This window comes from Ciconia boyciana, chromosome 1 (genome assembly GCF_034638445.1).
Source record: "Ciconia boyciana chromosome 1, ASM3463844v1, whole genome shotgun sequence".
NCBI classification, from domain to species: Eukaryota; Metazoa; Chordata; class Aves; order Ciconiiformes; family Ciconiidae; genus Ciconia; species Ciconia boyciana.
This window is the reverse complement of record NC_132934.1, coordinates 1910557-1922667: the sequence shown is the minus strand read 5'-3', so window position 1 is coordinate 1922667 and position 12111 is coordinate 1910557. Positions and strand designations below refer to the sequence as shown.

General features: G+C 45.3%; 1 protein-coding gene across 3 annotated transcripts in view; it reads left to right on the top strand.

The window, feature by feature from the left end:
- Nucleotides 1-12111, top strand: part of UBE2H (ubiquitin conjugating enzyme E2 H) — a 53799-nt gene that overhangs the window by 23647 nt on the left and 18041 nt on the right. Inside the window, exons 2-3 of one of the 3 annotated variants that reach the window (XM_072856766.1) lie at nt 4202-4278; nt 4968-5042. In XM_072856766.1, coding sequence (XP_072712867.1) covers nt 4202-4278; nt 4968-5042 — 152 coding nt within the window. Of the gene's footprint in view, nt 1-4201; nt 4279-4967; nt 5043-9723; nt 10062-12111 lie in introns of those variants that run through there. The other 2 variants (XM_072856773.1, XM_072856782.1) reach the window with 2 other exon arrangements.

The window sequence follows — 12111 nt, the reverse complement described above, 5'->3', positions numbered from 1 at the left end:
ATCCAGATTTTGCTCTTTTCTCTTGACTTTTACACGGGCTATATTTGACACAGTCAAATTAGTATACTGAGATTATAAGGAGATAAAAGTAGCAAGGCCATAAGTCACCTAGACTAGTAGGAGCAAGCTGAGAGTCTTGAAAGGGATTTGGTTGTATTTTTGTTAAACATTTTGGCGCATGTGATGTGTTACAGGCTGGTTTTGTAGCTCTGTAATCTTGACCCCATATACCCACGGTGTAGCCGTGTGCCCTGCTGTGGAAGCAAGGCAGACTGCTCGTACCAGTATGAACCACTGGATCACCACTGGAATTGAGAACGTTAAAGTCTTTATCCATTACCTGCTCATTCTCTTTCTGCAAATCTGAATAATGAAGAGTGCAGTGACACAGAGTGTGAGCATAGAGGAATTCGTCTGGACAGAGTAGACTAAAACAAGGTGAGGGGTTTGTGGTCTTCCCCATAAATGCTGACTGCATGTTTGAAGCCCTGAGCGCTCACAGGAGTGCTTTCTGCACAGATTTACATCAGTAGCTGATGAAAGAGGTGGATGCGAATCCTGGACATGAACGTAGATACCAGGGGAGAAGTGCACGGGGGGTTGCTGTGAACAGTCTGGTCACCTTAATTGTGGAAAGCTTGCTCCAAATTCTTGATTCTCTTTTCCTGGGGCTTCCTGAAGCTGTACTCTGTTTTCTGAAGACCTGGAACGCTTCTCCTTCCTGGGAGCTACTTGGGCTTGCTGCAGGATTCGGCATCAGGCCCTGTCTAGCTCTGAATGCAGGAGAGGGGGTTCGTTGTGCCCTAGGTGCAACTGGGTTCCTTAAATCTTGTGGGTCTCCAAGCTGGCAACTTCTTCTTGGATCTGAGACAGCTGATTAATTGCTGGCGTGTTTGGAATGGGATTCATTTGGGATTTGGTTAGACAGATTTTTTCCATAAGGCAAAAATCTTATGAGCTGAGAAAATAGTTGGGTCAGAGCCTGCGTTCTTTATTCAGAGATACATTGCCCTCAGCCATGGTGGAGCTTTCTCTGGGAATGTGGTCCAGAGGGACAGACCTTCAAACATGTCAAGTCCCTTCTGCTGCTCCCCTGTGCCTTTCCCTTGTGCTGCTGTAGGGTTCCCTGGTACAGCTTTGTGGGATGGAGGAGCCTTGAGCTCTGCCTTGGGTTCCCGGTCTTCCTGGAGTCCCAGCTTGTGCAATAAATGTTTTCTGGAGATCACGTGTGCTAAGGGAACGGATCTGAAGACTTCCTGGAGATGGAAAGAGCTTGTAGTGTGTAAGTGTTCTTTCTGTCATTTCTCCATGCACTTCTCCCACTAGTGCTCTCAATCATTTTGTTAGTGGGATTTCAAGGTTTCAAATCTCTGGACATCTCTACCTTTAGAGAAAACTTGGTGGAGAGGGGGAGGGGAAGACGGTTCACCCCACTTGTGTTAGAAAGTGGGGGCTCATGTGGAATTCACCTCATGCCCAGGAAAGAGGGCTTCCCTAGCTTCCTCAGTTCTGCTGATGCATTTCCAGAGACTTCCCCTGTGTTGATACAAGGGCTTTATTGCTGAAATTCACTTTGTTTTCAGCCTGTCCTCAAACTCTTGTATCATGTTAATAAATGCTGTGGTTCTTCCCAAACGCAGCATCCGCATCCCAATACATACCCCTTTCGTGAATGTAACTCATTTGCTGGGGTTTTTTGTAGGAATTTTAGGTCCTTGCCACAACAGGGAGAATAATCAAATATGGCACCACATTGCTTACTAATAGTTTTTTGAACTTGGGAACACTAGGACTGAATCTGAGTGCAGAAAGCTCTACTTTAATTTATGGTTGGTATTAACTTGTGGAGCCGAAGAGCATATAAGCTGCAGCTGCTCAGGAGCTTGCTCTGAAGATCAGGCTGGGAGAGCTGTTTTTTATTAAGTGGTACTTGATTTAGGCCTAAGTAAAACCATTTGTATTTAACCTGATCCGCGAGGCTGCTGTAAGTGTTAACATACTTCAGTATTAAATGTTTCACTCTGGGGCATCATCATACACGGCGGGTTCGTGTAAAAGCCCATTTCTGAACCTGGAATAGTTATCCATTAGATGAGCGTGTACATTTTCAAAGGAACTTAAATTCAGTCAAGCCTATATTTAAAACTTACTGTCATGGTACTGGGTGATGTGAAAAGATCTGGTAACAAGAGTCCCTTAATATCAGGTCTGAAGCAAGCTGCAATACTTCGGTGCTAAGCTGCTCTCCTCAAACTGGTAGGGATGTAGCTTTTCCCAGAGATGCCCGTTGGCTTTTAGGAGAGAAATCACTTGCACTTGGGGCAGTTAGGCATCGATCTGCCCTTTGTGAGCTGCTCTTGGGTGACTGCCAGGTGCAGTGAGCTACTTGCCATTTAACTGTAGGGCAGAGAAGCTTATGCTGAAGTAAGAAAACTCTTGAGCCAAAACAAACCGCTATAAACTTTTCTCCTTCCCCATGAGAATGAGGGGAAGAAGGTTATTGCGTCCAAACTCTTTTGGAGCTGGCACTGTGGGAAAACTCTTTCCAATCTGGGAGTCATTGTACTTGGGGAACTGTAATAAATCCTGACGGACCCCGCAGATGGGACTTGGATCTCCCGCATACGAGTGCGCACACAGACTGCCGGGATTGAATTGGCGCTTCTGGATACAGGAGCCTCTTCTCTTAAAGTAGTTTGTGATGCACCTTAAGCAGACTTCATTGATCGCGATGGGAGATCAGGGATGGGTGTCCTTGAGAATTATTTGTTTCCCAGGCACTTATGTTCCCAGTGGGTCAGGAATATTTAAGTGAGCGTGTATGTGTGTGCCCAGGCGCACGGGTTCCTGGTTGCTCAGTGCCATGAAGGTGCAAGGGGGTCTGCGTAACTGCTGCAAAGTGGAGAGCTTCCTGGGCAAATTTTGTGCCTTGAAAGCAGAAAACCTTTTGCATTAGAGTGAAAAATCTTGGTTGTAAAAGGGAACCTGGCTTCAGTTCCTCTTAGCCTAAGCGTTTCTGCCAAGCTCGCTTCTGTGATGTTAAGGATCTTTTATTAGATATTCTGTGCTGTTGACCCCTTCTGTCAAATGGGGGCAGCCTCTGTGGTGCAGAGCTGAAGCAGTCTGAAGTTCAGGTGGGAATAAACCTTTGATTTTTCTCCTGCTCTGTTTTTTTCTGATGCTTCCCTCGTAATTCATATTAAGATTATCGATTAAAGGTAATTGCTGTAGGATATTATTCACAATCCATTAACCCTGATTTATAGCAGAATTCCTCAGCAAGCTTGGGTGCTGAAACATCAGCGTTAATTGTCTTAACTGAGCCTTACTTGAAATGAAGATTTCTTGCCTTTCCGTTTGTACTCCCCTCTTCCCAAAGCACTGGTGCTTTGATTCTTTCCTTTAAATGTTGAGAAATACAGTTGTTCTTTTCGCACTGTAACAGGGCCTCATAATCTTGCCCTTCTGCCATCTCTCCAAAGACATGGAGTTTTTTGGTCTTGCAAGTCAAATTAACATGAGATTGCCATAATTTGCATCGTAGCTGTGGGAGGCCGTCTGACAGCGCCGAAGGCAGCCAAGGAGAATTGAATTCATCAGCTCTCACATTTGTCAGAGCAGGGACTGGGGCGAGTTCTGCTCCTCTAATCTGGGCAGGAGAGTAAACATTTAATGTGAGAGGCTGGCAAAGGTGACTTTTTTTTTTTTCCTGAGCGCTGGAAAGGAGAGAGGTCTCTCCGAGTCCTGGCCTCACCTCCGAGCCTTGCCCCTGGGGTTCATGTCTGTGTGCGGTGAGGCTTTGGAGCTGTTGCTGTTTCTAGATTTTTAGCTCCCCTCCACAGCCCGAATATGTTTCCAAATACGTTGCTGATAGGGACTTGGCTTTTTCTTAAATCGAAGCTGATGCTGTGCAGAAGGAGATGGAAAACACTAAGCAGCTCTGAGGGGAGGGGAGGCATCATCTAAGGATTGCTCAATGCAGGGGGAGGGATTCTTCAGTGTGTAGAATTGGCTTTTACTAACGTCATTGTGGTGGTGTGGTCACTTAGATGTGTCAAGACGCTTAACTTGCATGTTGTAGAATATTTTGAATGTTTGCTTTTAAACTATTTGGTTTGACAGACTTCTAGCAAGCTACTCGGATCTGAGTAAATGGGTTTTGTTTCCCAGATTAAATGTTTTCCTTTACTTGATGTATCAGTATTGAGAGCAAACACGAAGTCACAATCTTAGGAGGACTCAATGAATTTGTTGTGAAGTTTTATGGACCACAAGGAAGTAAGTATATGACCCAGCCCTTCTATAAAAACAAACTAATGGCTCATGGTGGGGAACAGTGAAATGACACATTCTTCTGGAGTGGAAGAAGAGATGAGCAAATCTAAGTGGGAGTGAGAAATCAAAGGGTAGCAGTGTTTGAAGGCTGCTCTCTCAAGGGCAGGGAGAAATACAACTGTGAGCATTAACGCCGATGAACCACCTCCCTTGGAGCTGAGCAGGGCTGGATACTGCCTTTGGACAACGAAGCCCTCTGCTATGGCCTTCAGCACCACTCTTGTTGATCCTTAGCTTTTCTAGACCTGGCTCATAAGTATTGCATCAGTCATCTGAATTTTTGCGGAGTTTGTAATTAAGATGGCTTTTCTAGTGACTAGATCATAAATCAGGTCTCAAGTGTACCTTAATTTAGTAACATCTCTAAAGGTAAGTAGATTATTTCAAAGTCTCTGTTTTTAATAAGGCTCTTGTGTCTTTGTGTCAAGATCTTCTGCAGTATCAGTTAAAATCATGTATTTCTTGTCAGGCAGCACAGGAAAAAGGCTTTTACCGTAGGAGGTTTGATATGAAATCTTACCCCCTGATGGAGCTAAGTATTCTTCCAAAGATGTGTTTTGCTTAATGCTGTAGTTCTATTTATTCTCTCCCGAGTTATGAAGTGTCTAATACCTGCATTTCTTTCATTGCAGCACCATATGAAGGTGGAGTATGGAAAGTTAGAGTCGACCTTCCTGATAAATACCCTTTCAAATCCCCGTCTATAGGTAACCAGTAAACACTTTCAGTCAAAATCATGTTACTGTTTATGCAGGAGAGATGTTATTGCTTGCAGCATTGTTGCAGGTGAAGTTGCACCAACCCTCCGTGCAGTCATAGTCTGCAGAATACTTTTATCATAGACTTCCAGATATCACGTGCCAAGCAGAGAGGAAGTTTGGTCTTTTGGCTGAAGGGCTAGGAGCTGGAAATGTGATTTGGTCACATGTTTGTGTGTTGATGAACTGTGCTTTTTTAATAATGTATCCATTCGTGGGTAAGGTGCAGGATACCACAGTGAGTGCAGGAGCCTGTTTATATAAAATGACTCATTTAGTGTGGAGAGCAAAGACCACAGTGCATGGTCATGGTCTTGGGGTGAACCTGGCTTTTGGGACCTCTTGTCCAAAAGTGGATGGAAGTGAAGGCAGGAGCTGAAGCCTCTGTCCTCTTGGACTAGGTGATGCATATGTGGAAGAACACAGAAGGAGGGACCTATCACCAGAAAAATTGCAGCTGGCTAGACTGGTCAGGCTTGTTTAACCTTCGAGAGCAAATAGGAAGTTTGATAAGGAAATGTTCTTTAGATTGTATCCATCCTATCTTCATCCTTGGGTAACGGTGATCTAACTCTGATGTCTTCTGGTACCTAACTTTATTCCAATCGCTTAAGCTATAAATAAAATAGCCACTATTGCTTGAAAAACTGGAGCAGATGCATGAAGTTCCAACATCTCTATTCTGGCTTATGAAATAAGCGCTGGTAACTCAGTGACTTGGTGCTTCTCTGTCAGAAGGGCATGCTTGTGGCTCAAGCCACCGAAGGACTCTAAAGAATGGAGAAAACTGCCCAAGGAGAACTGATGTGGAAACTTGACTATATGGGTTGGACAAGATGGGTCCCTTCCAATATCAACATCCTGATTTGGAGTTGATAAGTATTGGCTGCTTTCTTAAAATAGACTCTTACGCTAAGAGTGCCTTCTATTTAAGATCTCTCTCTCTCTGGTGTGAGAAATAATCTATCTAGTTCCAAATGTGAACCGTGCCTTTTGGGAAAGAACGACACTGGTTTTACGCCATCCTTTACCTTTCTTTTTTTCTGTTGAAACCTTAACTGAACCGCAGAAATCTGCACGCAGCTGGGTAACAATGCAGTATTGCTGCAGCTATGCAAACCCTTTTCTCCTTCCTCTTGAGTCGGCTCTGAAATTTGTTATAAAACTCTTAGGTTAGAGACTGTTCACGAGATGCTCAGTATGTTATTTGGTGCCAGTAAGGTTTCCCTCCCCGCTTCTCAAGTGCCACAAGCTGATGCAGATCAGGGTACTGTCATGTTGGCAATTTTAAATGTGGGCTGGCTACAGACAACTCTCAGAAAGCATATAAAACCCAGTTTCCTTGTTGTTAATTGCTTTGGTGCTAGTCTACTCAAGATTATTTTTCTCTCTCCTCATGTTCTTCCTGTGTGTATCAGAAATCAACGTTGCTGGCTTAAAGCAAAAACAAACTTTCTTTCCAGTAGCCTGTGAAGCCAGTGCAGTTAAATGTTTGGCCAGGCTCTTGTATATTCATAGTGCTGTTGATTTAGGCTCCAGTTAGTTGCATGGAAGGTGGTAGTTTTGATCTTTTGGTGGTTTGGCTTGGAGGCTGTTTAGCACTGGTTGGGACAGGCAGGAGTAAAAGGCAGCCTGGGATCAGAGCCGGCCCAGCTGTATTGTCAGAACTGACACCACAAGGATGGCCTTTCTCCTTGTGAATTTGGGGAGGGGGGTGGGTGTGGGAGGGGGTTATTTTCTGCTCAAGTTGCTTTGTCCCTTCTAATGTTGCTTTTGCTGTCTTCCTTTTAGAACAGCAGCTTTCCATCCATCAGCTTGCTTATACCCACTGTGTTGACTGTCTTATTCCGGACTCATTGCACCTTCTAGCATGCTTCCCTGGCCCTACGAGTCTCTGCGCGGCTGAAAACCAACTCTTCTCTTGCTGAGCTCCCAAAAGGCTGGCTCTTGCTCTAGGGCCTGCTTTACCGTCTGTTGGGTGAGGGCTGCCGGAAGCACAGGTTACCTCCCGGGCAAAGCAGCGTGCAGCTGAGGTTTCAGGCTGAATAAACAGTCGAAGCTAGACAAGAGCTGGCTTAGCAAAGCAGGGCTCAGCTCTGCTGCAGGGAGGAAAGAGCTGGGGAGTGGAAGTGCCAAGGGGAGCGCTAGGACCCGGGGAAGTTCCCAACCAGCTGCAGGAAAAAGTTTGTTTTTCTTTGTCTGGTTCCCATTTCTGCTGCCCCAGCCCAGCTTATCTGGACAGCCAGGGCTGAGTGACGTCCCCTTCCTCTGGGCCAGCCTGATCTCCGCACCGCTGTTCTCAGAGGCAGACTTGGTGTGTGGTGCCTGATACCGCTGGTTTTGGCATTACAGATAGCTCCAGAGCAAGCCTTCATCCCAGCTGAACAAGGAGCATTCCTAGGTGTGAAACAAGCTTGTGAATGAGACGAGATCCTGTTCTCTCCCATGTCTGCCTGTTCCAGTGAGCACGGGTGTCCTAACCCAGCAGTCCTCAACCAGCTTGAGCTCTGGGGTAGGAATTAGTAGGAAAGAAATTTGCCGTGGCAATCTCTGATCTGTAAAGAGGTGGGAATTGAAGGATTTCAGAGATGGTGGAGCCTGTAAACGGACAGAAGGTCATCCCAGAGCACACATGTAGCTTGTTTGCAGCCCTTCTGTTCTCAGCACTGCATAGCTCCCACTGTGGTGATGACATGCAGAGTTCAAATTGTCTGTGTAAGTCACTTGTATAAAGTATAGAATCCAGCAGTTTCTTTTCCTTTAATAAATTACACTTTTATGCCAAAGCTTAAAGCCAAAATGCTGTTCTTGCAGCTTTCCTTGTTCCCCTAGTACTGTAGGCTAACATTTTCTTTCCATCTTAGAAAAATCTTAATGCAGTCTTGAACATGGCATGGGCTGTTTGCAGCAAATAACATGATGGCTTGAAGCATATCCATGTGTTCTAGAAAGCCGCTTCTGAAAAATTACTGCTAATAGTTGCTTTCTAATCGGTTCAAATTGCTTTTATCCCAGCATGGCTCTGAGTATAAAGTACATGAAAACTTGTTTTTCTCTTCTAAAGTGCGACTGACAAACCTGAATAGAAAAGGTTTTTAAAGTGAGTTCCAAATTTGTCACCTGAAAAGGTGCGGACCTTTTCTTCAGCCCTAAATGAGTGGTGGTCCTCTTTGCCTTTGAGGGTCTTCTAGCAGAAGCCTTTGCTTGGTGTGGTGGCTCTTCTTCTGCCAAATCTTTGCTCCCTTGTCCCATCCACAGCTAGCTCCCTTCTCAAATATGTGTGGCGCTTATTTCCTGCCCTTCTCAGGTTGGTAATAATTGCTGTAGGCTATTAAATGATGCTGCCTCAGGGACAGTGCTCTCCTGACAATGCAGGTTAAAGACCTCTGCTTAAAGACCTAAACCATCCTGGGATCTATGTGAAAAGAGCAGTTCCTGGGAGAGCTTCCAGCATTTCATCATGTCCTGCAGTACCTTTCTGGTATTCCTGGCACCGCCTGTTCCTTGCTTGGTCCCTGCTGTGTGTTCGGACAGATGCCATATTGGTGCAGGCTGATTTTTTCCTAACAAAAGCTATATAGCATACAGTAAAAAGGGAAATGTGCATCCTAGAAGAACACGAATCTAAACGGAGCCAGATGTAGGGCTGTCATGTTGGCTCTGGGCTTGAGTGCTCCCATTGAGCTGAATTAACTCTGCTCGTGATCCCTAAATATCCAAATCTAACTTGAGCAGTTTGCTAGAGCAAAACCTAACTCCTGAAAAATACCCCGTTGCTTTCTGAAGCGAGTCGATGATGCTGTTCTTAATGCTTTTGTCAATTAATGTAAATATCCCTGTGTGCTCATGAGGACCCGAAGCATTCCCCTGCTAGATGTTTGGTTCCATTTTTGCTTTCTCCTAGACAATATGTTTTGAGCTGTTTATGATTTCAGTAACCCTGCTGGCACTGCTTTGCTACTTTTCCCTTCCCTCTGGGATTTAATGTCTTCAGGGGAACTTTCTGCCTAGTTTGTTCCTGCTTTTTCAAAGGGGAGTTCTGAAGTACTTGAAGTACTGTTTTGAGCTCCCAAGTCATGAGAGTGTAAGCTTTGTATGTTTTTAATCAGTCCATACGCCTGCCAAGAGCCGGAGATTAATGTTTTTTGATGCTGTAAACACGGGAGGAAGCACAGAGTGTGAATATCCTGCCCTCCTTAGATGATAGGAGCAATAGAAACGTGAACCTGGGAGCCTTGAGCTCTTACCTGGAAGCACCGTGGCATTTATTTTATTGCTAAAATCTGCAGAAATATTAGGCTGGCACTGAGTCACTCTGGTTTCTTCATAGTCAAATGTCACAGCTGCAAAGTTTGCATACAGTATGCTCAGAGCCTCGATTTCTCAAATAACTTCTGTGTATTTATACACAGTTCTCATTTTCCTTACATCTCTGGCCCAGTTATCTGCAGATATCTTGTGTTCATATTTCACCTTTCTCCTGAGTATTTTGCAAAACAAAATGCCTAGTATGTACACAAAAGATATGGAAGTATGTGTGTATATGTATGTATATAACAAGACATTGTGGCAGCCAGTACAGGAATGAAGCAGTCTTTAGCTCCAGCCAGGATTTAACAGATATCTCCTGGCCAGTGCTTAATTTTTCTTTTTAACTGCAGCTGCTATTTTTACTTTCAGCTCCTCTCTGGATTGCCTTACATTTCGCTACTTAGAATTTCATGAGTCACTTATCGCCTGTGACCATTCTGAGCTTGCTCTTCCCTGTGTGTGTTGATCCTTATTCTGACCTATAAGCGATGTGAAAATGCTTGTTCTTTCCAATACGCTTAGCTTTGTCTAAGGGGAAAGATGAGACACCTAAAGGTAATTTGTATCCCTGTCTCCACTCCGGTCTGACGCACAACTGTGCACTCTCTGCAGACTCCCTGCTACAATTGGAGAATGGGAACAGACTGACAAAATGGGGTAGGTGTTTTCAGCCTGACTTGGCAGAGATTCACTGCCTTCTGTGCCAGTCTCTGAAGCCTGGGCATCAGGTGATGGTGCACCTAAGCAATGAGATGAACTGATATTGGGCAATTGCTTTGTGCTAGTTCTGTATGTTTTTCCAGAGATTGCTGCTTTTAGCACCAGTCTGTAAGCTTGTGGATACTGCTTTTCTGCTTCCGAGAAGGACTGCTCAGCGATTCACTCTGAGCAGGAGGTCCAGAGTTTATAGCTCTGCCACTATTTTCCATCAGCTACAGCCATATTTTTCTGTCCTGATCTTTCCCTCATGAAGCTGCTGCAGAATTATTTATGGTATTGTTTTGAAAAGCTACTAGAATTTGAGTATGGTAATATAAACTGTTCTACTTCTGCTGTTAGCAAGCTGATGTTACACAGCACCTCATGCCACCACTGTGCAGCGAATGCCTTCACGGTGGGTGCGCAGTGTTACATTTGACTCTGTAGTTAGTGCTCTCAATGGGCTCTTAACCTCCAAATTTCATAAAAAGGAAATCCTTGCCTTTGCCAGTGAGAGCTTATTGACCTGAGAGTGCTGGACAAGGTACGCACGTCTGAGGTGGGCTGATCCTGTGCCCTTCAAATGGGGAACAGCCACGCACTAAACCAGTTGTCCCAGTCTGCAGAGGGGAATAGCTACGAAGTTGTCTTGCTCTCATGCCCTCTCCCTCATCTCTTACCACAGTTTCTCAACCTGTGGTGCATGGCAGGCTCGTGATCAGTTACACAAGAAGGTAGTCCTTGAAATGAGTGCAGTGTGGTTTTTTTAAAAAAAAAAAAAATGCATGTTCCCTTGCAGGCTTTTGGGTGTTTGGGGAGGGGGAACTAAAAAACATTAAGTTTAGACTAATCTTATCTGGCTGTTTGGCAACACTGCACGAGCACTTGGGAGATCTTTTTCCATTAGGTAGGTTGCCCGGGGGTTAAAAAAAGCAGAGGAAAAATACTGCTCTTGACCTCTCTGTGCTGTACGTAAGCTCTTTTGCGTGCTGATATCTGTGCACATAGCTCTGCTCCAAGCCTTGGGTGGTCACCCAAGCCACGTTGATTTGGTGTGGTATTTAAAACTCACTGCATCCTGCTTCAGAGAGACTGTAACCACCTTCCCACCTCACCAGTCAGGCAGTCTGAACCGTTTCCTGACTTGGCCTTAATCTCTCATTAAAAATAAAACTTTGAGGCTTGTCAGTCTTGCCACACTGAAAAGTCAGGAGCAGTTATGTACGCTTGTCCTGTCGGCTGTTTGTTTGACACCATGGTGGTACACAGATAGGAATCTGCTGTCACAGTTGTTCAGGTAGCGGAGTGTCCAGCTGGCCTTACTTTATGAGTAAAGAGAGCCGACACGTGGGCAAGCAGTGGCGAGTTTGGGATGGGTAAGTGGATATAAACTACCTCCACTCTGGCACGTTCCCCAGAGCCGGTGGGAAGTCCTCTTACAGTTATCGCTGGTGTGGTCGGACCGTGCAGCTGAATCCCTGCTGAGCAAGAAGATGTGAAGCCAGGAGGCTGGGATGTGCTGTGTTTGCTGACACGCTGCTTTTCCTCCTTCCTGCGTGTTTCAGCAGGGCTAGCAGCACTGGCATCGCTTTTGAAGAGCTGTGCTGCAGGAAAGTCGTCTCTTTTGGGGACCTCTCACCTAACCTACCAGCTAAGCTGGCTGTACTTTGAGCTCAGATAAGCAACGGGCCACCTTTTGAAGCACTGCTTCTTGGATCATAGCCTGTAGTTCCTGACTTGGAGGAGAAGCACCAAGGGGTACAGAAAGCTTGCTGCTGCTGTGGGCCAGCATTGTGCAGCTGGAGCTGCTGTGGTAAGAGCAAGGAGGCAGTCTCCAGCCCAGGTTTCTGATCCCTCTTATCTCCAAGTTTTGCATCTATTCTGCCTGAATAATAGACGAGGGCTGTACCAAGGTAGGGGACCCTTTCTACATCACTGTCCAGCCCTATAGGCATAGTGATAGGAGAGCAACCGATGTGGAATAACCTCTTGCAGGAGCTTTCTGCCT